Source organism: Terrapene carolina, unplaced genomic scaffold (genome assembly GCF_002925995.2).
Source record: "Terrapene carolina triunguis isolate 2854851 unplaced genomic scaffold, T_m_triunguis-2.0 Scaffold33911, whole genome shotgun sequence".
In the NCBI taxonomy this organism is placed as follows: domain Eukaryota; kingdom Metazoa; phylum Chordata; order Testudines; family Emydidae; genus Terrapene; species Terrapene triunguis.
The window spans coordinates 8,861,753-8,889,195 of NW_020698262.1; the positions used below are offsets into that span (position 1 = coordinate 8,861,753).

Sequence of the window (27,443 nt, forward strand, 5' to 3'; positions counted from 1 at the left end):
AACAGGGACAACCCTTGTGCAAGATGACACGGTCCCTTATTACTCCTCTGGGTCAAGAAGAGGTTCCAGAAGATCTAGAGGTAGCCCAACGGGAGGACACCTGACAAGGAGCAATCTGGTGCAGGTAGGCGATGGGAAAGAACGGGACTGTAGCCTGGTGGGTGACGACAGTGAATTTTCAGAAGGAAGGGGGGGGGGCAGAGCCAGAGCATGAGCAAACCACCTGAGAATGCTCCATAAATGCAATAAATAGGCGATTCTGCTGATGCAAGTTTTTTTTAAAAAGCATGGTAAGGGTAAAATAATGTGCTGCATATCACATGGGCAGGAAAGAAGAAGGGAAGCCCGCCAAAAGCTTTTAACCGTGGCAGGAAGATTAAAGATCCTGAACTCTGGCTGTGGGTGATTTCGCATTTCCGTCGGGATTACCCCAGGTCTCAACTTGTGACTGGGGCCGTGCCAGCGCCTGGGTCGTTGTAGGCTTGTGGGCGGGTTTTACTCTGTGTTTCAGAGGCAGCTAGCGCCCCCTCTTGGTCTGCAAATTACAAACACGCAGTTCAAACTAGTGTTACCAAAAACCCAGTGCATAGGTTGGCACTTGGGACATAGACTTACAGAGCTGGAGAAGAAGAGGTGGATTTGCAGCTGTAAAATTTGCACCCACAAGAATGGAGATGTATACCCGAGCCTGTAAGTCCCTGAAAAAGTGTCACCATTAATCAGAGGTTGTAATTAATAGTGAAGAAAATCAGAGTTCTGAAAACTAGACAGTTACAGTAGAATCTCACTGGTTCTTGAAGACTTAGAGACCCATTGTGAATGACTGAATTTTTCAAATAAATGAACCACCACAATAAAAAGAGCCTATTCCATCACATTGTATACACCACACTTTGTTCATTTCCCTTGACAACCGTAAATAGTTTTAATGACTAGTGAGACAAGGTGGGTGAGGTAATATCTTTTATTGGACCAACTTCTTTTGGTGAAACAGATGAGCTTTGGAGCTTACACAGAGCTCTTCCTCGGGTCTGGGAAATTGACTCAGTATCACAGCTAAATACAAAGTAGAACAGATTGTTTAGCATAAATAGTTCACACATGTTTCAAGGGCCAACCTGGCTACAACAACACTACATATACATGAATTATTAGAAGCATTTCAGAATACGCTGTTGTATATTTTGTAAAAGTGATGAAGTTTTAGTAGTATGTCATAGGGCCAATACCTGCCTCCCACCCCATCACTCTAAGGGAGGGGTAAGGGTGTGGTAGCCCCATGGTTAAGTCAATATGGTTGCACTCGGCCACAGGGCTGTGTAGTTCAATGGCCAGAGTCAACAGAACTCCCCTTGTCTTCAGGGAAGCACACCCCAATGGCCAGAGTGCATGGGAGGGGGATTTGGTGGGCCACCCGAACACACCAACTGCTGCAGGGACACTGGCTAGTCCCTCCCTGGGCTGCTTCCTGTCGTGTCTCCTGTCACTGAAGTCAGAGTGCCTTCAGGGTCTTGGGGTGCCTCGGGTGGTAATTTCAGTTTCTCTAGGACATCTGCCGGTGCCAGGGTGCCTATCTGGGCCTCGGCGTCTCCTGTTCCCTCAGACCAAATGCCTGGCTGCTCCTCGGCTGGAGCCAGCAAGGCACATCCTTCTTCCTCAGCAGTCCACCCCAACTGAGCTGCTCCCTTTTATACTGTAGCAACAGTTGAGGCATGCCCAGCAGGGTCGAGGGGGCGTGGCTTCTACTGCTAAGAACACTGCCTTAACCCCTTCTGCTCCAGTGCAGGGCCGGTACAGCCCATCACATAGTAGAAGGCTCCAGCACAGCATTCATTTATTAAATATTTGCTGAGAAAGGAAAGGGGGGTGAGATCACCAATTGATGTGTTAATTATAAAGCATGTGGCTTACCACTATACAGTTGGAAGCCCTGATCCTGCAAGAAGATCCATGTAAGCAGATGATTGAGCAAATCACAGCGAATCAGGCTAATCCCAGCAGTGAATCTCAATGATTGAGGTAAAGTTAAAGTCAGTGGGAGTAGAGATAAATCTGCATTAAAGTCAATGGGAGTTGAGGGCACTCAGCATCTGGGAGGATCAGGCCCTACATTCTGGTAGGCTACAGCCATTAGATGGCAGTGTGGTCACACACAGGGGTGGCCAACTTGAGCCTGAGAAGGAGCCATAATTTACCAATATACATTGCCAAAGAGCCACAGTAATATGTCAGCAGCCCCCCATCAGCTCCCCGCCCCCAGCACCTCCCGCCCACTGGCAGCCCCACCGATCAGCGCCTTCCCGTCCCGTCCCGTGCCTCCTGCCCACCACAGTCAGCTGTTTCACAGCATGCAGGAGGCTCTGGGGGAGGGGCGAAGGGGAAGGAGCGAGGGCATGGCAGGCTCGGGGGAAGGGGCAGGAGACTTAGGGGAAGGGGTGGAGTGGGGTCAGGACCTGGGGCAGAGCTGGGGGTTGAGCAGTGAGCACCCACCAGCACATTGAAAAGTTAGCGCCTGTAGCTCCAGCCCCGGAGTTGGCACCTATGCAAGGAGCCGCATATTAACTTCCGAAGAGCTACAGGTTGGTCGCCCCTGGTTTAATAGTTCTAACTTTCCATCCATTCCTTATGGACCTGTTTGAAAGCCTGAGTGATCTCAATTTTTTCTTAACAGCTAATTGCTCATATACAAAATACTTTTCTAGTCCACCATTCTCATCATTTGCTAGTTCCTGAGCTACTGAGGTCACACAGATGAGAGGTAGGTGACGTCAGATATCACTATAATTGGAAAGAAAAAAGTCCAAGCTTTGGTCAAGTTTCAACCATCCACAATTTAATTGTACACTTCTCTGCTCTTCTGTAGTTGGAATGTTTGAAGCCCCGAGGGATGTGGAACATTAACGTAGATAGAACAATGAATCAGGAACCTCAGTGTTCATATTTAGACATGCCAGTGACCCCTGAACATTATGTCAGTCCTGGAAATTCATGCCCTTACCATGTGACCGCATCCTGCATTTTCACTGACAAACTTTCCTTCCTTCCCCTCTCTTCCTTCTCTTTGCCGCCTCTCTCTTGGCAAATCTTTTATAGAGAACTGTATTTATTTTTACAGGCATGTAGGATAAAACACTGCTCTCAGATGCGCCAGTGGGAATTTGGAGGGGGAAAAAAGTAACCGCTTCATCTGCTTTGGTAGTTGGCACCAAATTTGCACCTGAAAGGCGATTTTGGCACATTGTCTTTTTTAAGGGTAATTCTGGGGCCAATCATCTCCCACTCTGTGCATGGATCCTCCCCTCGCATGGGGTGGTGATGGTGGCAGGTGAGGGGCAGTTCTAGCCAGCCGCATCTGCCTCTTTCTACAGGAGCCCTCGGCAGGCTGGCTGCAGCTCCAGCAATGTGAGTGGAGAACTTGATGGTCTTGGAGAGGGATGCAGCGATGCTACTGGAAAGATAATATAGCCCCAGGCCATGTTATGTGGCGTCCCCCTCTGCTGTTGAGAGCCGCTTATAAAGAGGAATCCTGGGGGCAACTGCCTGTGGAAGCCCTTTTAGTGAAGCTTGATGAGCTCAGGGGAGGTGGGAGCCCCCAGGGACCCAGAGTTGTGGCGGAGACCCAGACCCAGATCCACAGAGGTACTTAGGCACCTAAGTCCCAATTTTGGCTGCACTCATCATCATCATCATCATCGCATTGGTCGTTGGGGCACCATTATTGATGAGCAATCAACCAATCGTCTCCACCCTTGACGATTGTGTGTCAGTGCTTGAGTCTCCGCGAAGTCTATTCCTGTCCACTCTTTTATGTTGTGAGTCCATCTCTTCTTCTGTCTACCTCTTCTTCTCTTCCCCTGTACTGTCCCTTGGAGGATGATCTTGGATAGGCCAGATGATCTTGTTACATGGCCATACCACTTCAGCTTGCACTTCTTCACGGTCGTCAGGAGGTCTTCATATGACATAGTGCGTTGGATGATGATGTTGCGGACCTCTTCATTAGTGACATGGTCGAAGTAGGAAATTCCCAGGATTTTACGGAAGGATCTCATCTTCACTACCTGTATTCTCCGTTCAAGTTCTGCCGTAAGGGCCCATGTCTCGCATGCATACATAAAAATGGAGATGACCAGTGCGTGCAGCAGTTTCAGTTTGGATTCCAGGGAGATGTTCTTGTTCCTCCAAATTGGCTTTAACTTTGCCACTGTTGTTTGCGCAGCTCTCACCAGAATTTCTACCTTTGATCCTTCATTAGTGATGATTGCCCCAAATACTTGAACCATTTCACTGTCTCCAGCTCTTGTCCACTGACAGTGATATGTGAGCTGATCCCGTCACGTTTGTTTGTCATCAGCTTGGTTTTCTCTGCACTGATTTCCATGCCGTATTTTGAGGAGGTTTCATCTAATCGTTTCACAAGATTAGCAAGTTCATCTTCGCTACCTGCCAGGCCGTCAATATCATCAGCAAACCGAAGATTTGAGATTGTTCGCCCCCCAGTGCTGACTGTGCATATGTGATCTTCCAGGGCATTAGTCATTATGCGCTCCAAGTAGATGTTGAACAGTGTGGGCGAAATAAGGCAGCCTGGCTGGATTCCAACAGTGCTGCGAAACCACTCTCCTATTGTGCCATTGACGAGAACTGCACTGCTGGCCTTGGCATAGAGTTGTTTAATGGTAAGAATAAGCTTATGACCAACATTGTACTTCTCCATGGTTCCCAGCGAGCTTCATGCCATACTCTGTCAAACTTGAAGTCAACGAAGACATGGTAGATGTCCTGCTGGTGTTGCAAGTACTTCTCACATAGAACACGAAGATTGAAAATCTGTTCTGTGGTACTTCTTCCAGCATGAAAGCCAGCTTGTTCTTCAGTGATGATATTCTCCATTTGTGGCTGCACTACCATCCACCAAAACCAATAGGCTCTTAAGTTTCTGCCTCTGGGTATTCGCACTGTTGCCTCACTTTTAGCATCCAGATGCCTGTCTCCCACCTAAGCAGGAAAGCAATTCACAAACCAGGGGAAGACAGATGTTGCATGCAGGGCCCAGTCCACTAGGTGTGCTGAAAGGCCGCTGACTGAATCAGGTCCCATTAAAGTGCCACCAACACTGCCCACCTTATAAGTTTTTCCCAGTGGTTAGAGCACTTGCATGGGAGATCCAGGTTCATTTGCCCTCTCTCCAGTAGAGGAGACAGGACCTCTCAGGAGGATGCTCTAACCATTGAGCTAGGGGATAGTCTGATGTGGGGCTCCCTCATTCTCTCCTATTGAAGCTGTTCCATGGGGGATAAATAATGAGAGTGATTGGAGATGGAGGACTGGACCCAGGGTCTCCCACCAGGGTGCCCTAACCACTGGACTACAGAGTCCTTCTCACTCACACTTACTCCCTGGCCCAATGACTGTGTACGTATTTATCCACAGTAGAACAGTCATTGGACCAGAGGGAGAGAGTGGGAGGAGGGAATGCATGTAATGGGATTTCTATTAAAGCTCCCAGAGGCTTTTGGCCATGGGAGACTATAAGTTAAAATGGATCATTAGCAGCTTGCCCCTGCTCCTTCACGACTCATCCATCACACCTTTGCTCTTTTCCTGCCCTTTCTTTTCTAGCTATTTCGACTATTCCACGCTGCTGGGCCATCTTTTGCTTCTAGCTTCACATGCATTGTTGGGAGAGCAGCACCTCCCTTCATGAAGTGACCCTGCTATGATGGTGCACTCATTGGGCCACAGACAGAGGGGAGGGTAGAAAAATCCCCCACCCCCGAGAGTGGTGGAACCCATAGTGTGGGGTGGGGGAAGCTGTGGGTCTGCTGCATTCTCCCTGCTTCCTCCCAGGCTCCACCAGGACCCCGGCTTGCTCTGAACAGTGCAGCCAGGGGCTAGGAGAATGAAGACGTGGAATGGCTGCTCTATGCACCTTCAGGTGCAGATGGATTTCCAAACACAAATCTGCCCAGAAGTTGCTGCTGGTCAGGCTGCAAATCCTGTGTGTATGCGTGAGTGCGTGCACGCAGGGGTGGTGGATATTGTGGGCATTACAGGTGTGCGTGCTCACAGCAACCCAAGTTGCTGAAGAGGTGTGCTGCTGCATTTTGTCCTCGTATTTTCCTGAGGACATACAGTTTCATATCCAGATAAATAAAAAGACCATATGGTTACTGGGGTTGTTATGAACACTTTTTGATGGCTTGGCTACGTGTTAGGTACGCACACACCCCTTTACAGAGATTTTTAACATCACAATGTTAAATAGAACCTAAGTAATCATCATCACCTAAGTAATAGTGTAGTCTCTTACAGTGACTGTCCTCATTCAAATATTTGCAACAGTTACCTTATTTGCATTACACACCTACTGCTGCTAACCCCCAAACCAATCATGGAATTATAACAGTAGTTGCAAATATCACATGTAAGAAGTGCTAGGAAAACTTCACAGGATGTATTAGGCTTGGCTGTGTTTAGATATTTGCCATACAACCTGTTACCAAGGGATAACTTTTTAAGTGGTAGGGATTTGGTGTGGAGCGTTACCCAAAAAAATGGGCATCCTCTAGGACAGGGGGTTTCAACCTTTTTCTTTCTGAACCCGACCCCCCAACATGCTATAAAAACTCCACGGTCCACCTGTGCCACAATAATTGGTTTTCTGCATATAAAAGCCGGGACTGGCATTAGCGTAGCAAGCCGGGCAATTGCCTGGGGCTCCACGCCACAGGGGCTCCCACGAAGCTACATTGCTCAGACTTCGGCTTCAGCCCTCAGAGGTGGGGCTCAGGGCCATGGGCTTCAGCCCGAAGCAATGGGGCATCGCCTTTCTACCCTGGGCCCCAGCAAGCCTAATGCTGGCCCTGGTTGCCCTCCTCCAGAAACCTCCTCCGGCCCCCCCTCACGGTTCCCCGGACCTTTGGTTGAGAACCAGTGCTCTAGGATAATAAAAGAATAGTTAGTCATTTTAAAGGAAGCATCCAACTGTCTGCTGAGCACGAAGGCTTAGTCCAGCTCGCCTCCTGCCAGGATCTACTTTCAAAATCGCACTGGCTGGGAGTCTACGTCTCCTTCAGGGCCCAATCCTGCAAGATTTGAGAACCCTCCACTCCCAGGAAAGTCAAGAGATATTCAGCATCTTAAAGCTGCCTCTCTCCACTCCCATACCTTGCTGGGGCCTGGCCAGTAAGCGGGTGCTGAGATCTGTTTGGAAGTGGGAGTCCAGCAGCCAGGCTCAACCCTTCAGCAGTCCTGGCCGTTAGCCCAGAGCCTGAGCTTTGGCATCCCTGCAGCAGGTGGGAAGAGAGGGAGATCGGGTAGGATAATGAGGTATGAGGCGGTGTGAAGAGCTGGGGAGCAGTGCGTACTAACTTAAAAGTCATTAACTCCTCTCCCCCTGCAGGAGGTAATTGAACAATATAAAGCCCTGGTCCATGCAAAAATCACTGCATGCCGGTAACTTTCTGTAGGGCAGTAACTCCACTGACTTTCAGGGTCAGGTAATGGCAGGCCTGGGCCCTAAGAGCGTGACCAGGAGTTGCCCTGAGAGCAGGGGGAAGTGTGCCAGCTAAGACTGGGAGCAGGAGGCCGTAGTAACCTGTCCCTTCCCCGCTCCTCCTGCCTTTTGCAAGCCAACGTTGCACCTTTTCCCTGGGCAAGGCAGAAAGGAACCACAGTCCTGCCTGAGTGGAATATTAATTCCCACGGACTGAGCCTCTGGCTGCCAGAGCAGCAGCTGCCTGGCTTGGGGGCTGCTTGTTGTTTGTTTGCAGTAATTTGGCCTGATGTCAAGCAGCCTTTCCTAATCCCACCCCGTTTATTATACCCTTCTCCTCCCCTCCAAACAGCACAGCTCCTCTCTCCCTATTGGCTCCTTCCCCTTTCAATCCCGCCAGCATTTCCTGGATGAGACATGGCTGCAGAGGGAGAGGAGAGAGAGACACCAGCAGCGGCCAGAACAGCCTCAGCACCAGCCTGCGGCGCTGAGTCCCATTGGGGCAGCTGGCACTCCGGCCTGGAGACTGTAGGGACGCTGCACAGTGGTAAACTCCCCTTTTCTTAGTACCTAGACGGCATTGGGTCCCAGCCTTTCATCCGTCCCAATTGCACTAAAGAACAGGAACATGCCTCATGCTGCAGCATTGAGCCAAGTGGAGCACAGCAAAACCTGAGAGTAGTTAGTTAACCCCCACCCCCTTTAGTCAGGGCAACTCTGCCTTTTCCTCCCCTCCACCCCCCCTCCCCCAAATAGTGATCTGAGGCATTGCAATAAAATGCAATGTAAAAGTCGAGTGATCCAGATTGCTGCTTTCCCCTCTTTTCTCTCTGCTTTCAGGGTTTCAGTGCATCTTGCCAGATTCTCACTTGGCTATAGCTGGGGTGACCAGACAGCAAGTGTGAAAAATCGGGACAGGGGGTGGGGGGTAATAGACATCTATATAAGAAAAAGCCCCAAATATCGGGACTGTCCCTATAAAATCGGGACATCTGGTCACCCTAGCTATAGCTAAATTGTGAGTGTGTGTGTGTGTGTGTGTGTGTACGTACACCCAACCCCTGCAGAACCTGATCTCTGAAAGGGCTCTACAGATTATAAATGTGTGTGGAAAAACTGAGCCAAGCTGGGTGAGGTAATAGCTTTGAATTAAAACTGAAGAGGAATCTCTTACCTTTCACCAGAGCGGATTCCCTCAGACACTGTCTCTCTGTCCATGTATCTGAGTCTGTGAATATCTGTTATAGAAGAAATCCTGAGGCAAATGATGTGGTGGTTCCTCAGCCTCGTTATTATGGAGAGGACCAAACCCATAACTCTCTTTCAAATGACAGCTCTGCTTAGGGTAGCAGGCGTAGGTCTCAGTGGAGGTGAGTGACCTCTCTCCATTGTTCTCAGGCAGGCAGACCTGTGCAGCTCCAGGTAAATTTCCACCAGTCAGTGGTGAGACAAAATGTCTTTAATGGGGTGTGTGTTGATCTGTTGCGGGCTCAAAAATGCTGTTTGACATAGCTGCACATTGCTTTTTGAGCCCATGGCCCCTCCCCATCCCTGTGGCCGAATCTGCCTGCAATAGCTAAATAATTCAGAGGGATTCTCTGAAGGGTTTTTGACTCCAAACTGCGATGTAGCTTTAGAACTGTCAGAGAAACTCTTTTGTGTCATACAAGCTCCTAAAATAAATAAATGGACAAGAAGTGTGTCACTCCAACTCAATCTGCCCCTTCTCGGGGGAGGGGGGGGGCGCGAACCCCAATACAATATTTTTGGTTACTTTCTTTCTTTATTCTTAAAGTGAATTTAGTGCTGGTGAAAGGTGCTGTATTCATAGCACTAGAAAATGAAGTAATCTATTTATTCCTTCCCACTACCTTGCCAATGTGCCTCAAGGACCATCTGTGGGTGTAATCTGGTAGATCAGTTTCTCTGGCTTGTTCAGCCCTCCGTCTCTCTGCTAATAAGGGAACTAGTTATGGTGCTGATTTTGGTGATATAGTCCCAGTCCTAATGAAAACTAGACTGAAACCCATGGGCTACTGACCTGGGCTGGATTGGAACCAGCAACCTAGAAGAAAGCTCTGTATCCTATTACTGTTCAGATTTCTCATGGTGTGGTAGGGACTAGCAGTAAACCAATAAGCAATATGTTCAGAGGTGTGATGACATTGATAATACTGGTATGTAACTAAAAGTGTGGTGATGAGCTTTGATAATACATTAATGTACATTGAAGTTATCAATAAACTTGGTAAAACAAATTGTTGGCCAAACGACAAAATAAGACCAATAGAGGGGGTTAGGGAATCTATTTTCAACACTGAACTCTTTTTAATGGATAGATCAATATATACAGGTGTATGTAAGTGTTCCTATTGTCTATTTTTTATCACTATGTAACTGTTTGGCCATCATTGAGAAGCTAATGTTAGGCTCATATGCTGAGAACTTATTTTCTGTTTTCTGTTCTAGAAGTATCACAAATCATCCTATAATGGAGGCAACCAGACAAACGAGAATTTCTCGACCGCACAAGATAAGTGAATCCTCCAAGGTTAGTGAATTCTGCATTGCTTGCTAAAACTTGTAATTAAAATGATGATTACTTTGAAAGAGGCGCCTCTCCTTTTTTAAGGGGGGGTGAGACAACCATGATGAAACAACTGGGATATTTAGTTCCTAAGTATATAATGTAGCATGTAACAAGGTGATTTTAAAATGTAAGTTTATTCCATTGGCTGCAATTAAAAAAACTGCAGCAAATAGGCCATCTGTTCAGAGTGATTCATGATTTTTAAAAATGGCACATACTGGCAACACGTAATCCTTCTCTGTATCTAGAGGTTTTTCTCCAGCAATTCAAAGAGGGTATATTTAATTTTGTTGCTGAATTGAATTTTTTTAAGATTTGTTAAAGAGACAAGTTAAATTTTATACTCAGGCTTAGGTTTTGTATGAATTCGAACCCTGATCCTGCAAACACTTGCACATGTGAGCACTCTCTGTGAACTCAGTGGCACTGCTCACAAACATAACGTTCACTTTCTATGTAAGGGATAAGGGTGCTGTTGGGATCTGTTTCTGCATCAATGCACAGCTACATTGACTTCAGTTGGGATCCCACGGTAGTCTATACTAGTAGATTCTGATGCAGAAATGGAGACTAAGTGTTGTAAATCCTTAATGTTAATAATGATTCCATTAATTTTATTTAATCTTAGTGAAAATGGGGGAGGATTGTATTTCAATATTGCTCTGCACACTATGCCCTTATGCTAGTACAAGGGAGCCAGAAAAGCTAAAATCGTCAGTTTCAATATCTTTGTTGTCAAAGTTGAATGAAAAGCAAAGAGTAAAGCATTAATAATAGTCCAGAGCAGGGGTCGGCAACGTTTGGCACGCGGCTCACCACGGTAAGCACCCTAGCGGGTCGGGCCAGTTTATTTACCTGCTGACGCGGCAGGTTCGGCCGATCGTGGCTCCCACTCGCCGTGGTTCGCCGTCCCGGGCCAATGGGGGCGGCGGGAAGCGGCGCGGGCGAGGGATGTGCTGGCCGCGGCTTCCCGCCGCCCCCATTGGCCCGGGACGGCGAACCGCGGCCAGTGGGGGCTGCGATCGGCCGAACCTGCCGCGTCAGCAGGTAAATAAACTGGCCCGGCCCGCTAGGGTGCTTACCCTGGCGAGCCGCTGCCGAACGTTGCCGACCCCTGGTCCAGAGTAAAATGGATCTTCAAACTTTTCTCGGCTATAATAACTACAAGCGTTGAGAAACAGGTAAATAAACATTTTAAAAATACATGACTTTCAATCTTGTCCCTTTACCACTGCGCAGATCACATGTAGCATTTAAAAACTGTAGCATAATAATAATCACTTTACAAATCTATAATCTCAACAGCATTGTTTTGTCCTTTTGCATATGCAGTTGCTATTATTATTTATTAACTTTAGAATTACTAGTTAGTATTAAACCTGTTATACAGAATATAACTAGCATGGGGAAACTATTAGTTTTTAATGTCAGAGTCGTCTTGGTCTTGGCTTTTGCAGCTATCCGTTTTTCTCAATGTTCTAAGAGTGAACAGATGACTTGGCAAGCAGGTGAAGTGTATTAACGTATTTTGAGTCATTACTGCATAGTCCCGTGTGTGTGCTCAGTTTATGCTCGGTGTTCAAAGTGGCAGCACTTCTCCACTGAGACAAGAAGTCAGGGAATACAAGTTGTCATAAGTGGCATTCATGATTACCCTGCTGACTCTGCAGCACGTTTAATAAATAGGAGCCTTTGGTAACTTGTAAATTCTGCTGTAAAATCTCGTTATGCAAGACGATGGTATTAAAGAATGTAAGAGAGAGAGATGATAATCCTGTTACAAAGGGAAGAGAGCATATATTATTTTTAGTTTAATCCAATATCTATACATCTGAGGACTTCAGAATAGGGTGTTACAAGCTGTCTGCTATTATCTGGTCATTATCTAATGAAAGTTTGTTGTCTTGCAGAACCTGCCCAAACTTACTGGTTTACCTTTTGGAGACTCCATATAGCACACTCGTGTCATTGCATGCTCTCTTATTTATTTGACGTTACTTATGACTGCTTTTGAAAAATGCTTTAACAAAGATAAAAACTTCCTAAAGTTTTAAATACATTCCACTTGTCATTGGGGGTTCACCTTGGAGTCTGCTGACAGCATTTTAACATTTCTATGATTAATTAGACCCTTTCAGTGCTATTTTTGTTATTTATTACTGGTATTACAGTAGTGCCTGGAGACCTTGACTGAGATCAGGGCCCCATGATGCTGGGTCCTGTGCAAACACATAGTTCCTGCCCCGAGGAACTTAAATTCTAAGACCTTGTCTACATGGGGAACGATTTTAATAATTTAAGGTGCAAATTTAAACCGACATGGTTATACTGGTATAATCCCCCCATTCCCTGTGTGAACACTCTTATTCCAATAGAATAGTGTATTTTTTTTATGTTGCCTAAGAAAGGGTTGAAGATGAACCTAAAAAAGCCACTCTTACATCAGAAAGTATGTGTCCACATGGCAAGTTATAGCTGTATACTTATCGATATAACTGGTAAAACTTCCCCAATTTAGGGATGCTTATTTGAATTTTCTCTAATCCCTTGCAGCACAGTTCCAGCTCTGATATAGTGCCACAGTGTAAGTAGGGGCATGGTCACAGGGCAGAATCCCAACACACAACCTTGATTTAACCTTCTCTAAATCTATAATTGTTAATACTGGTCTAGCATTTGACAGACCATGTACCACATTCTAGACCTCCGATATATAATATGCAACAATTAAAAATGAAAACTACCTTAGCTTCTGGATGATAGCAACAGTCAGTTGGGAATGGGTTACCGTCATACTAGGTGGCTCTAAACAAGGATGAACAGTATTATTATTATTTGAGTGCAGATGATGTGTGTTAGATCTGTACGGAGAGGAAGATACAATCAGTGCCCCAAGGAGCTTACAAATGAGCCATCCTGCCAAGATTTACCATAGGAGTAGCTTTTACGTAAGTCTTGGCAGGGTGACAGCTGAAATCGGACACAAACCCAGCACGACAGTTATTCTACATGGGTTGAATGATCAAACTGCAAGCATTGCTGTATGAACATTGTCCACTCCCAATATATATTTTATACCTAGTAGGTTACTTTTAAAAGACTGAATAGGTCATTTGCGGTGCAAGTCCTTATATGTACTATACCTGGTGAAAAAGAATATCTGCTCTTCTGTGAGGATGAACACTTCATCTACTGAAGGAAGCTGCTGTCTGATATAATTTCTAAGGACATAAGAATGGCCATATAGCATCAGACAAATGGTCCATCTAGCCCAGTATCCTGTCTTCTGGCAGTGGCCAATGACCGGTGCTTCAGAGGGACTGAACAGAACAGGGCAATTATCAAGTGATCCATCTCCTGTCATGCAGTCCCAGCTTCTGGCAATTTGAGGTTTAGCGACACCTGGAGCATGGGGTTGTGTCCCTGATCATCTTGGCTAATAGCCATCGATGGGCCTATCCACCATGAACTTTTCTAATTCTTTTTTTTTTTTTTAAAACCCAGTTATACTTTTGGCCTTCACAACATCCCCTAGTAATCAGCGCCACAGGCTGACTGTGCGTTGTATGAAGTACTTTCTTATGTTTGTTTTAAAGCTGCTGCCTATTAATCTCATTGAGTGACCTATCATTTGTGTGTTATGTGAAGGGGTAAATAAGACTTCCTTATTTACTTTCGCCACACTATTTATGATTTTATAGGCCTCTATCATATCCCCCCTTAGTCATCTCTTTTCTAAGATGAATAGTTCCAGTCTTTTTAATCTCTCCTCAGATGGAAGACGTTCTATACCCGTAATCATTTTTGTTGCCCTTCTCTGTACCTTTTCCAATTCTAATACATCTTTTTTGAGATAGGATGGCCAGAACTGCATGCAATATTCAAGATGTGGGTGTACCATGGATTTATATAGTGAAATTCTTTATTTCAGGTGTACAGATGGGCTGACCACCCCAGTCTAGTCCTTCAGAGTCTGAATGAGCAGAGACACCAAGGACTTTTCTGTGATATTATTCTGGTGGTGGACGAACAAAGAGTCCCTGCCCACCGGAATCTCCTGGCTGTTTGCAGTGACTACTTCAACTCCATGTTCACCATTGGCATGCGAGAGGCCTATCAAAAAGAGGTCGAACTATTTGGAGCCTCTTACATTGGTCTCAAAGCTGTGGTGGATTTCCTATATGGCAGCGAGCTGTCCTTAGATGGTGGCAACATTGATTATGTACTGGAAACAGCTCACCTGCTGCAGATCTGGAAGGTGGTTGACTTCTGTTGTGAGTATCTCGAAAATGAGGTCAGCGAGGAGAACTACCTGTACCTTCAAGAGCTGGCCTCTATTTACAACCTGAAACGCCTGGACTCCTACATCGACTCTTTCATCCTGCAGAACTTTGGCACGCTCTCGTTCACGCCTAACTTCCTGCAGAACATTTCCATCCAAAAACTCTGCCAGTATTTGGGGAGCAGCAACGTGCAGCAGGAATGTGAGCACGACTTGCTGCAGGCCGCCTTGCAGTGGCTGACGCAATACCCAGAAAGAGAAAACGAGGCTTACCAGGTACTGGACAACATTCATTTTCCCTTGATACCGAAGAGTGACCTCCTCCATCGAGTCAAGCCTGCTGTCTGCTCTCTTCTCCCGAAGGAAGCAAACTGTGAGGGGTTTATAGAAGAAGCGGTGAACTATCATAATAACATCACAGCCCAGCCAGTGCTCCAGAACAAGCGGACGGCTTTGCGTACAAATGAAGAGAGGCTCCTCTTTGTGGGTGGGGAGGTTTCGGAACGGTGCCTGGAGTTAAGCGATGATACCTGCTTCCTGGACACCAAAAAGGGGCAATGGATAACAGAAACGCCACTCCCAGCCAGGCGAAGTCACCACTGTGTTGCAGTGCTGGGAGGTTTCATCTTCATAGCTGGAGGCAGCTTTTCAAGAGACAATGGAGGGGATGCAGCTTCAAATCTTCTATATAGGTATGATCCCCGCTGTAACCAGTGGATAAAGGTGAGACTCAAGCTGTATTACATCTTATTCTTTTAAAGTCCTTAATGTTTATTTTTATCTTTGTTGGTGGAAGGAGAACACTCGTGGTGGGCACTAAAATATACCCTCATATTTATGTTTGAAAACGTAAAACACCCCTCTCAGTAGAAACAGCTAATTGGATAACTTCTGTGAACACTGTAGTTACACCAGTAGTGAAAGACTATGGGTATGTCTACACCCAGCCGCTAGTTCGGCGGCTGGCAATCGAAGTTCTGGGTTCGACTTATCGCGTCTTGTCTGGACGCGATAAGTCGAACCAGGAAGTGCTCGCCGTCGACTGCGGTACTCCAGCTAGACGAGAGGAGTACCGCGGAGTCGACGGGGGAGTCTGCCTGCCGCGTGTGGACCGAGGTAAGTTCGAACTAAGGTACTTCGAACTTCAGCTACGTTATTCACGTAGCTGAAGTTGCGTACCTTAGTTCGATTTGGGGGTTTAGTGTAGACCAAGCCTATGACATTTCAAAAATTGGTAATGATGAGGGGCCAGATTTTCAACTCCCATTGGGTCGTAGGCACCTAACCTGCTTAGACACTTTTGAAAATCCCATTTGGCACCCATCTACATCTTTAGGTGCCTAAACACCTATGAAAATCTGGCCCAAAGTGCTGTGCAAGGACCACTGTGCAAGATTTTTAAGGTCATACAGGGACCAGAGTAATTAAAGATGGAAAACATATATTGGATCGAGTCTTTCCCCTTCCATGTCTGAGTAGAGAACCCCCTCCCTCCCAATATTAAACCGATACTACATTTTGGACTGATCTTCCATTCTTGGTGTACTCAGAACCTTCTGGGGTTCAGTGTTTGAGTCTATCGCAGTATCTCTGGGCGCACAGGATATTGCGAGATGGGCCGTGTATCACTAAGGTATAGAGTGGTTTGTCTCTTAGGCTATATCTGCACTTGGAGCTAGGGGTGTGATTTTCAGTTCGCGTAGACATACCTGTGCTAGCTCTTATCAAGCTAGCTAAAAACAGTAGTGTAGCTGCAGTAGCACGGGCAGTGACTAGTTGCCCCAAGTGCATATCAGTGCAGTCCAGGTGGGTTTCTATGCAGGGCAGCTAGTCCATGCCGTTGCCTGTGCTACCACAGCTCTGCTACTATTTTTAGCATGCAAGCTCGAAGAGAGCTAGCCGTGAGTATGTCTACGCAAGCTGAGAATCACACCCTTAGCTCCAAGTGTAGATACAGCTTTAGATGCTTTCCATTATCCCTCTATGACCTTTAACGTCAATGCTAATGTATCATGTGCTACAGAAGAGCAGAGTTTTATTGTTGTCTTAATATGTATGGCAAACACAAATAGCAGCCCTTTTTAAAACTCATAGGAGGAAACAAATCTTCTTAAACCTACTCTTTAAATCAACGTACCGATTGTTTGAGGATGTCGGTATTTTATTTTATTTATTTATTTTGCAGGTTGCCTCCATGAGACAACGACGAGTAGATTTCTACCTTGCAGCCATTACAGATATGCTGGTAGCTGTTGGTGGGAGGAATGAAAATGGGGCTCTTTCTTCAGCTGAGACCTATAGCCCTCAAAAAGATGCCTGGTCTTATATAGCAGGCTTGCCAAGGTAACAGTGGTCTGTTTAGAAAACCATGTTTTCCTTAAAGAAAAGAACTCGCCAAGATCCACTGTGTTCAGTCCTATATGTGAGTATCCTGGGAGGGAAAAAGAGGAATAATCTGAGGCCATGATATCTGAGCAGCTGTCTCCTCGAGGCCATGAATTTGAGATCCACTGGGGTTGTCTTTGGTCTCCACCTTGAGGTTACAACTGTAACAGGGCAAGGAAAAGGGCCTTCTCATTTCACGTTCTGTGTTTGTAGACTGTCTTTTCTGAGGTTGGTCTCAGTGGAATCCCTTCAGATTGTTTAGATCTCAGTGCAAGGCATTATTTGGGTGGGTACCTTTAGCACCATGTATTTTATTCCTCTATTTTGGGCTTTTTGCCACCTGCTCTTCCTTGCGGGTATTTTTATGTTGGCTGCTTGTACACATGCCAGTATGGAGAAATCCACGTGCCACGGGTGTGCAGTCCAAGTTAAAACTTAGTTGTTCCACTCTTGAGGATGCTTTAATTGTACCGTGAGCACCATTAACACTTCATTTTACTTACATGCCAAATTGATACCTAGAACTTCAAGGTGGTGACCTTTTGAAGGTGGTAGTGAGATCTTTCTCACTGGTATGGTGGCCGTTCATGATACTGCATGAGTCTCTGAGGTTCGTAAAGGTAGCTGCTGCTCATGTTGTATTACCAGAGTGCACAGCAGCCTCTGATTTCAGTGGTCACGTTTGCTTGGTTGTTGTTAGGTGGTATCTCCAGTAGAACCCTTCAGAGTCTACTTTGCCTAGAATTTGTGGTGTGTTTCTTATTCTCTGATGCTAACAGTTCAGTCCTTAGCTGCTAACTGTCAGAATCCTAGACAGCTAGTGTAGACATGGATAACAGAGAGGTCTCCTTTTTCCAGTTCTGTGTTGGACATGTGCAGCTATGTGAATATGACCTGGACCAACAACAGGGCTCAGTGCTCCTGAGAAGCAAGAGGCAGATATTCTTCCGCACATATATGTGGGTCTGGCAGTTGAGATTAAACACCATCAAATCCCCCGGCCTCCTGGGTATGGGGGAGAGGTTTCTGCACAAGTGAGAGTTAAGGGCCTAACTGCCATTTGTGCCTATGGAAAGCCACCCCCCTAGATCACATGTGGATTACATTTTAATACAGTTGTGGACAATCCTACCCACACCCTCCCCTTCACGGTCAAATAATGTTCCTGTGGCAACTACAGCAATTACTGTTACATGGCATTCTGCAAGTATGTTAATATTGCTGTCCCTTTTTGATCTGAGTGGCTAGTCAAAGTTTTGCAGGCTTGGGGATGTTCCAGTTGGAAGTAGAAATTGGTGGAGCCTGGTGTTTTCTTTGCAGTTTTGTTACATTACAAAAAGAATCAACAAAGTGCGGTTTCTCTGAATGCAGAAGGAAACAAATAGCAGGAAACAGCTTCTTTTGCTCAGCACCAAGAACGCTCTTTTAGCCGGCCCCTCTGGCCCAAAAAACCTCGCCCCAGGGTCACCCGCCAGGCTCTCAGCTGCTTTTTAGGTGAGCGCGCTCTCTCGCTCTTTCCCAGTTTTTCTGTTCTGATTTCCCACACCCAAAACAATACGCAGCCAAAAGCTCCTGGACAGGTTCCCATGCAGCCTTTGCCTTACAGGAGGGTTTTAACTCAACCCATAACAAGATTCCATCCAGCTCAGAACAATATATTTTTAGCTGTTTCTTAATGGAAATTTAGCAGCTGGAAAATAAGGAGGCCTGGCAGGGGGAGGGATAGCTGAGTGGTTTGAGCGTTGGCCTGCTAAACCCAGGGTTGAGTTCAATCCTTGAGGGGGCCATTTAGGGATCTGGGGCAAAAATCTGTCTGGGGATTGGTCCTGCTTTGAGCAGGGGGTTGGACTAGATGACCTCCTGCGGTCTCTTCCAACCCTGATATTCTATGATTCTATAAATCAATGGCTGTCGGTAAAGGTTGATTTCAGCTGGTGCTGAAATCAACAACAACAAAAATCCATCAGTAACCGTCAGCGTGAGTGAAGCCTCCTGGCCCTGCATCTTGCACCTGCAGGGATTGGTGCTACTGGCCATGCAGGTAGCTCTGCTGCAGAGGAACCACAGAGGGTTCCATGCAGAGCCATGGGGCTGGTGACACTGGATCCCTGCAAACACAAGGTGAGCAGAAGACTGCGGTCCTGGTGGGGCAGGGCAGAGACCAGCAGCCAGGGCTGTGAGGAGGAGGGTGAGCCCCCCAGCTGTGGGGGAAGTCACCCTGCTGTTGAATGGCTCCTGCCTGGGGATGGAGCCAATCAGCAGCGGGGTGGCCTGCCTCATCACTGGGGGCTTGTCGTCCTCCTCGCAGTCCCAGCCGGGGGTCTCCACACTGCCAGACCAGGTCCACAGCTTTCCCCGCACCTTGCAGCTGGATATTCTGGGCCCCACAGCTGTGCAGGGAGCCCCTTGCAGCCTTACTGTCATGGCCGCCTTAACCCTTCCCCCCACTCTTAATTTCCTACAACTGTAAACATTAAAATAAAAAAATCGATATTAATCATTGAAACCAGGGAGAAAAAAAAAACTAATTCTGCCTAGCCTAGGAATAAGGAAGGGGAGTCTCCTGCTTTCTCGCCACAGTGTGAGAACTTGTCCTTCAGATAAGACATTACTAATAGGGGCTGGATAGTATTTTGCAGACATGCACAAACACTACATTGAAAGAACATTAGTAAGGTAGCCTAGTCAAGCACTCAAAAATTAGCAAATGTGTGGTTCATTCAGCCTTAATTTGCCCCCCTTGTGCATATCCACTATGACAGTCTCTAATTACATAATTACACAAAAAAACCCACTATTTTGTCATGTGGGTTTTTTTGTGTGTCATTTCCTCTTTTGTGGGGTGTTTTTAAAGTAAACTGAAAAAAATAGAAATTGCAATATGTGACATCATACTGACACCCACGTGGGCTCATGAGCAGGATTCGAACCTTTAGATCTTCTGCCCAGACTTCTGCCACTTGAGCTAAAGGAGTAACTGATAGCAGTAGTAGGTTGTCATCATCTATGTGTACCAACACTAGAGGGGGATCAGACGCACGCTTTGCCAGTGGTGTTCACAGCTGTTTGCTGACAGCAGAGGAATGGTGAGGCTCTGTAATCTTGGGTTTCATTATAGGCTCTGGAGGGGAGTGTTTTCTAGTAGTCACAGATAATTGCATCTCCCCTCACTTCCCTTCCCTCCCCAACCATGACCCTGTATGTCCTATCCCCTCCAATCTGTTCCTGTCCCAGTCCTCTCTTCGCCTTTCCAGCTCCTTGTACCAGTCCCATTGCCCTTGCCCAGCCAGTTCTAGTTTTCCCCCTCCAGGTTCCTTGTCCGATTTGTCTTTTCCCTCCCTCCCCACTCAGTCTCCACCCCCCAGTCCCTTCTCTGTTTCTTTGCTGATCCAGTGGTAGTTCTCCCCGTTTCCTTGTCAGATCGGTTTCCTGTCCTCCAAGCCCCATTTCTCCCCCCCGGCACATACACACTGGTTCTTAGTTCCAGTCTTCTTGGCAGCCAGTCCCAGTCTCTCCCCCAGCTCCTCACCAATCTGTGTCATATTCCCCCCCAACCCTCCCCCCCAACAAACTAGCTCCCAGTTTCTTTGCCCAACCAGTCCCAGTCTCCCCTGTCCCATACTCCCCTGGTTCCTAATCCCAGTATCCATGTTCAGCCAATTTCAGTCTTTGCACACACCCCTCCTGCTCTGTCAGTTTCCTACACCCCCTCCAGCCTGGCCCCACCCTGGACTGGAGCAGTAATTGCAAGGAAAGCTTCACCTCTGTAGGCCTATACTAGACGGCCCATGCTCTGTCACTCGGTGGGGGTGGCACATGTGTGGTCTGGCCAGCAGTAGGAGCTGTGAGGGCTTGGAGCATGCTCAGTGAGGACAGAATCATTGAAGATTATAGCTGCTAAAATTGAAGAAGTTTCTCCCAGGCAGGTGAAAATTATATTACATTTTTGCCAAATTTGGACAGATTTTCATAGAGACTGCGAAATCCTGATACAGAGGCCTACCTCCCTCCTCGCCCTTGCCATATTTTAAGTCCCTGATCTAAAGTATGGTGGTGCTCACCCTTTTGAAAGAAATGGTTACTAGAATTTTTGACATGAGCAAAACAAAACCTCAGCCTGGTACTTGAAAATGGCTAAACCATTTTGGCTGGTTTCTAAATTCCATCAGAGGCAGACACTTGGCATGGACAATTTCAGCCCGAATGATTAAAGTTTGGCAAAATTATAAGCAGCTGAAAATAGGATCTTATAATGGGAAGTGTCAGGCCACCTTAATAATATCAGGAATATTTTTGCAGGACAGGCACTGTCTAACATTGAAAAACGAGCACCCGCAGCTGCCATTGACTTGGAGTTGTGGGCCCTTAGTCCTACAGAAAATCAGGTGAAGAGTGTGCTGCTCATCCAGTTGTTGTTGGGGTTTTTTAAGAGAAATTCTGAGCTTTTCTCGCAGTCACGGGATGGCTCCACTGCAGCAGAAGCTGTAATTCACACTGCATTGCATCAGGGGAAGGTTCTTCGAAACTGGCACAGCATCTCTAATTAATATTGTGGCTTGAAACCGTTTCCTCTTTAACACCTCTGCTCAGCAGGTCTGACAACATTCCCTTAGACACATACGGCAAAATGCCTAGTGCCTTCAATGGGAGCATGACGGGGCCTGTTCTAAAACTACTGCAGTCCTGTTGTACCCACATCCGTTTCAAAGGCTTAAGCAATGGTGTTTGCGCAGAATTCAAGGTGACAAAAGCTAAGTGTGCGAAACCATTTGCTATGATTTCTAAGTCTACTTGGTTTGTGTGGCTGTGGACAAGCACATTTTAAGTCAGATTAGCTGAAACACGACTAGGCTGTTTCAGCAGATCGTCTGCTGTATTAGAAAGTAATGACGGGATGGACAACTTGATGTTTCACAGGAATCTGCCTACAGTAGAATTCATGCTATCCAGTGAAGTTGTTCAGCAGTCAGCAGGCAGAAAGGAGAAATCTCAGGGCATTTTCCATGGCTGTGTTTATGCTAGATTTTCCAGCCGTGATTGAAGGGGGCTGTCAAATGCGGTTCCTCGCTCAGCCATTACTATACTCTGCTGTCCTGTTGGTATAGGTAAAAGTCAGCTGAGTTCACTCAGTGTCAATAGCATTGTCTCTAAAAACAAACAAAAAACCATGGTGGACTGATTTGCTATGATGGGCGCTGATCACTGTTGATCCTTCCACATCAGCAGTACAACAGAATGCAACACAGCATATAGCCTGTGTGGGTTTTTTTTTTCCTCTCTCTTTTTCCTCCCCTCAAAACTACGGAGCAGCGCCAGCTCCCATTGTATTAAATGAGGACAGCGGATGCTCAGCATCATCTATAAACTCAGTTAGTTTTGTGTGGGGAGGACATGCTGAAAGGTCCTAGCGCAGATTCAGCTTGTGGCTCAAAACATCTGAGTTTGGATCCTCCTTTGGAATGTCTTTCAACTTGTTCTCGCTTCATGTAGAGTTTATAAGCCTCTTCTGAGAGTCTTGACTTGGTCAAATGCAACAAAGTCTTGGGGCGTCTTCACGCCAAAGTCTCTGTATGAATGGTGCTGCTACTCGGACGGCCATTCGCCAGCCACTTGGCACCATTTCACCAAGTAAGACGGCACTGTGGTAGTCTTTGTATTCCATCTCAAGGACCCTTCTGCGTCCTATAGTTGGAGCTTGCTTGTATGTCTCAATAACACATCTTCCAAACAGAAGTATTGTGAAGGAGTGCTGGGTCATGGGCTTTTGCATGCAGCTGGATTAACAAGTATACATCTTTTATCTTCTCTTTACATGATAATTTAAGATAAACCTTGGTTTTCTTTATTCTTGGCACTATATAGATATGGAAGAAGCTAAGGTAGTGGGCCCAAAGAGTTTGCAGTCTGTAGCTGAGAAAGAATCTTGCTCTGTGAAATAAAAACAACTCTTAGGTTCTGTCCACATTGAGTCCTGACATGTTTAAGCATGGTTTTAAATCACTTCATGCTAAACTGATTTTAATATGGATTCAGCTGTCATAGGGTTAGGCCTAACTGTTTAAACCACTTCAGTGTGAAGCTAAAATAACTGCTTCAGGAATCATGGTTTTTAATGGCTGTATTACAAGAATAGATAGGGTTGGAGGGGTGCGAGTCACCCTGTAGGAAGTAGCATGCGCTTCTGGTTTTATACTGACTTTACCAGCTGTCCATGTTACAGAGAGATATGTTGGACTCAAATGGGAAAGTAGAGCGAGCCAATCATAGCATTGTCTGCCAATTCCTTTATGGCAATCCCAGATTTCTGGTAGGAGGGAAGTGTTTTTAACTATAATCTATTTCTGCTGTAACAGAATTTATAGAAATGTTGAATTCTTATATGGCAAGAATGGGGGGAAATATAACTGTCTAAGAATTAGCTGCTTCTGAACTAGATGCATGCAGAGGTGTGTGTGGGGGAGAGGGGGTTGTTTTGTCTTTTCAGGGGTGGTGAGTGAGAGAATTCTAATAATCTGATACTTCTATCCATCTTCAGTGCCATTTTTTGTTTAATCCACTATTTGGTTGCAAAACTTATGTTTTGTAAACTTACAACGACGGAACGAGAACAGCCTCAGAATTCTCTTTGGAGTTCCTGTCACAGAGCACTATTCCTCTAGAGCCTGAGAGAGTTTTCTGAGCTTGGTTTGCTGTTCTAGGAAATATAACTCTAGATATTTTTTTTGCATATTCATAGTCATCAGCAATTTTGATAGCAAAATTAAAACAGAAGACATTAAACAGGTGACTTTTGCTTGCCTCCTTAAGCTTTATTGCAGACAGTCCTGGATCTTCTGGTCATATTCCATATTTAGATTTATAGGGTATCCCAGAACAGTGGTCCCGGTTTGCAAAGGAGGAATGTAGAACTCCTCTCCCCTCCCCCGCATTTCCCCCCAGTTGATTTAAATTTGAATATTTCTCTGATTGGCGAATCTAAACCCATTTTTTCCTAAATTCTGGGAATGGGAGTTCTGAGGATTGAGTTTGTGGACTCTCACTGGGGACTCTCAAACTAACAAAAAATCCCCAGCAACAAGTTACAGTGGTTGTTTGCAGTTGTGGGTTCTTCTCTCTGAGGTGACTGGCTTCTGTCAGAATCTGATCTCCTTTGAAAAAAAGGTGATAAAGCAAGTTAAGCCTCTAGGTACTTTGGAGCTGTTTTTTGATGGATGATGATGTTACCTGGCCCATGCTATGGTTAGAAAGACCTCCTTGGCATACAGATTTAGGGTGAGATTTTCAAAAACACGGATGGTTGGTCTAACTCTGCTTCTGTTGAAGTCAATGGGAGTTGATGTCAATGGAAGTCAAGTTAAGTTAAAGCTGATTGGTTTTGAAAATCCCACACTCAGTTAGTGAATTGTCTTTATTTTCATATAACGCCACTTCACCAATCCTAAATTTAGCACAGGCTAGACTCTCCATGAGTTACACTCCATCTCCTGGAAGCCAAAGGAACCACACTCTCAGACGATATCACTGCTCCCATAAAGCCTTCATAACTACTCCTTGCCCAGCAAATCTTCCTTTCTTATTTTTCCTCCACACTTTCCTTGGGACTTTAATAGACGCAAATAATTTATTACCTACTTAATAATACTAGCGAGAGCCATGCTACTTCTGCTGTTTCCTAAAGCCTTTTTCATGCTGCTGAGAAAGTTGAACAAACACTACTCTTTAGTATCAGAGTGGTAGCCTTGTTAGTCTGTATCCACAAAAACAACGAGGAGTCTGGTGGCACCTTAAAGACTAACAGATTTATTTGGGCATAAGCTTTCGTGGGTAAAAAACCCACTTCTTCAGATGCATGGAGTGAAAATTACAGATGCAGGCATAAATATAACTGACACATGAAGTCAGTATATTTATGCCTGCATCTGTAATTTTCACTCCATGCATCTGAAGAAGTGGGTTTTTTACCCACGAAAGCTTATGCCCAAACTACTCTTTAGTGGACCCCCGTTGAATAACTAACTAACTTTATTATAATTTAGTTCAATTTTAAATATCACTTGTAAATGTAACAGATATAAAATCACTCACCTCTTAACTGTATGGGCAGCACTGATATTTAACAATCACTGTTAAATATTTGCACTAGTCTGCAAAACCAATAAGTTGTTGTTGTTTGCCTATCCTAGGTTTACCTATGGGCATGCTGGCACTGTCTACAAGGAATTTGTTTATATCTCCGGGGGCCATGATTACCAAATTGGTCCCTATAGAAAAAATCTCCTCTGCTATGATTACCGAACAGATGTCTGGGAGGAAAAGCGGCCAATGATCACTGCTCGGGGGTGGCACAGCATGTGCACCTTGGAGGACAATATCTATTCCATTGGCGGCAGTGATGACAACATAGAAACTATGGCACGCTTTGACATTCTGAGTGTGGAGTCTTACAGCCCTCAGTGTAACCAGTGGACCAGAGTCTCTCCCTTGTTTCAAGCAAACAGTGAGTCTGGAGTGGCAGTCTGGGAAGGCAAGATTTATATTCTTGGAGGCTATAGCTGGGAAGACACTGTCTTCTCCAAAACTGTCCAGGTGTATGACAAGGAGAAAAACAAGTGGTACAGAGGAACTGACCTTCCCAAAGCTATTGCTGGTGTGTCTGCGTGCGTCTGTGCATTGAAACCCAGAAAGGAGGACAAAAAGAAAAAGACAAAAACGAAGAAGCATCAGGATCGGGGAAGATGACACAGCTTGGGAACCTTGTAACTAATCATCTCTTTCTAATCTTCATTTAAAAGAAAAAAAAAAAAAAGGAAAAAAGAAAACAGTTTCTGAAACCTTAGAGAACATGTGGTCGAACATCTTTGGGTGAGGGTCACGTGAAGGTAACTGCTACTACTGAATGGTGGTGAGGTTGCAAAGGGTGCTATGCTACCTGTTCTGTACATTTAGGTGTAGACTGTTACTTCCGTGGTTCTTAGCTTTTACACACTTATAATAATAATAAAAGTAAACATTTTAAAAAATTGAAAACTTTTTGGCTTAGAAAATTAAATGATGGGGAGGGAAAAGAGGACCAAACATCGGTTTGAAGTTACAAAGAGAAGTCTAGAGGCAGTTGCTATTGAAAACTGATATGGATCTTGTTGTAAACCCTGATTATTTTTTTTCATTAAATTTTAATTTACAATACTTTCTAGAGTTGTGAGTAAAAGATTTCTGGTATGCATGAGTAGCCATTCAAATTATATCTATGCCCAGGCATCTTGGTAAGCAAATGACACTTCTGTACTCTTAAGTTTCAGAGGATATTATTAAGTGACCAAAGTGTGAGTGCTCTGGTCCAGACATGGCCATGTAACTGATCTGTGCTCAGTTTGTGAGCTCTGCTGGTCTTTCCAGTGGTGCAATGATCTACAAGATCCAGGGGAGGTGACACAACCTTTATGTCACTTGTTAATGACTAGAACTGTGCACAACTTTCATAACAAAACCCAATACCAAGTTTGGTTTTGTTGATTTCTCCTAGTTCAGGACTAGGCTTTTTAAACTTGTGGCTTTGGGCAGAAGTTACATAGAACTTGGTCCTTACTTTAAACCAGGTGAGACAGGTAGACTTCACTGTGAGTTATTGGGGGTGGGGAAGGGAAGGTGTTGACATCAAAAGCTCAAAATGAACTCAAGACAAAGAGCAAACTCATTCTACAAGGGGCAATGGGCTGGGGCGGGGGAGGAGTTTGCAGGAGCTGGGAACTGCTGAATTTAGCCTGGGTCTAGCAATGATGACCTCTACCAGTCAGTGCAAGGGGCCATTAGCAGACTCTGGATGAGAATCTAACCCAGCCCTCCTTGGTCAGGTGGCTGCAACACTGTTCCTCTTGGAAGAATGGGCTTAACATGGGGAAAAGTTGTGGTGGATTCTTGGGATGCCATTTGGGGCACAGATGACTGAACTGGTGGGAGAATCATATATTGGAGTAATATCAAGGGAATTTGACTCATGCCCACCACACTAAAGAAATTTTGATTGTAAACCCTGCCACTGCACTTTCACACAAGACTGTTTAAAACAGCACTGGGTTAAAGTGCACCAGCAGGATTAACACAGACTGACTAATGCACAACATGTTTGTGTGCTTTAGAAATCACACCCCTGTAGAGTGCATTATCCACCGTGTACAATCCTTCTGTCATTCCACCTTCCACTGGCAGGGTTGTGTCTACTGCAAGTATTTAAATTTACCAACTCTCTGGCCAGCCTTCAAGCAGTCACCCAAAGCAGTTTACAAATGGGCCTTTTGTTTGATTTGCAAGAAGTTAAGAACCAGCCACCTCATACAGTCTCTGTAATTTTTATAATAACAATTAATAATATTTCCAGGCCACAGATTACTCTCTCATCCCAACACAAAGAAATTTTTAGAAATTTTTGAAACTTTTGTACTTTTTATAACACATTTTGCTAATACCTAGTCTCTAGTTTGCCATATTATGTTATTTACTATTGAAGTTCCTGCCTATAATCGTGGTCCTGTTGTTATAGTCAGGAACTCATAATTTGTTGGCTCTTTCAGGCTTTGTGTATAGTCAGTTGTGATGTGATGCAGCTGTTAAAGCAGCATTTACATTCTCAGCATTGTCAGGTCTATAATTGTGACTATTGTAAGGCTTTCACTGGCAGTTCAAATAGTCAG

At 45.4% G+C, this 27,443-nt stretch overlaps 1 protein-coding gene across 3 annotated transcripts; it reads left to right on the top strand.

The window, feature by feature from the left end:
• On the top strand, positions 1 to 26,179 carry LOC113409648 (kelch-like protein 36). 3 transcript variants are annotated; one of them, XM_026663798.1, is made up of 5 exons: positions 1 to 124; positions 9,968 to 10,049; positions 14,020 to 15,093; positions 16,556 to 16,713; positions 24,939 to 26,179. In XM_026663798.1, exons 2-5 carry the CDS (start codon positions 9,990 to 9,992, stop codon positions 25,492 to 25,494), a joined length of 1,848 nt encoding a protein of 615 aa, XP_026519583.1. In that variant the 5' UTR covers positions 1 to 124; positions 9,968 to 9,989; the 3' UTR covers positions 25,495 to 26,179. The 3 variants fall into 3 exon arrangements, with proteins under 3 accessions (XP_026519583.1, XP_026519582.1, XP_026519584.1); XM_026663797.1 differs by lacking the exon at positions 1 to 124 and adding an exon at positions 7,921 to 8,045; XM_026663799.1 differs by lacking the exon at positions 1 to 124 and adding an exon at positions 7,921 to 8,045 and having other exon boundaries at positions 9,971 to 10,049.
• Positions 26,180 to 27,443: the final 1,264 nt, after the last annotated feature.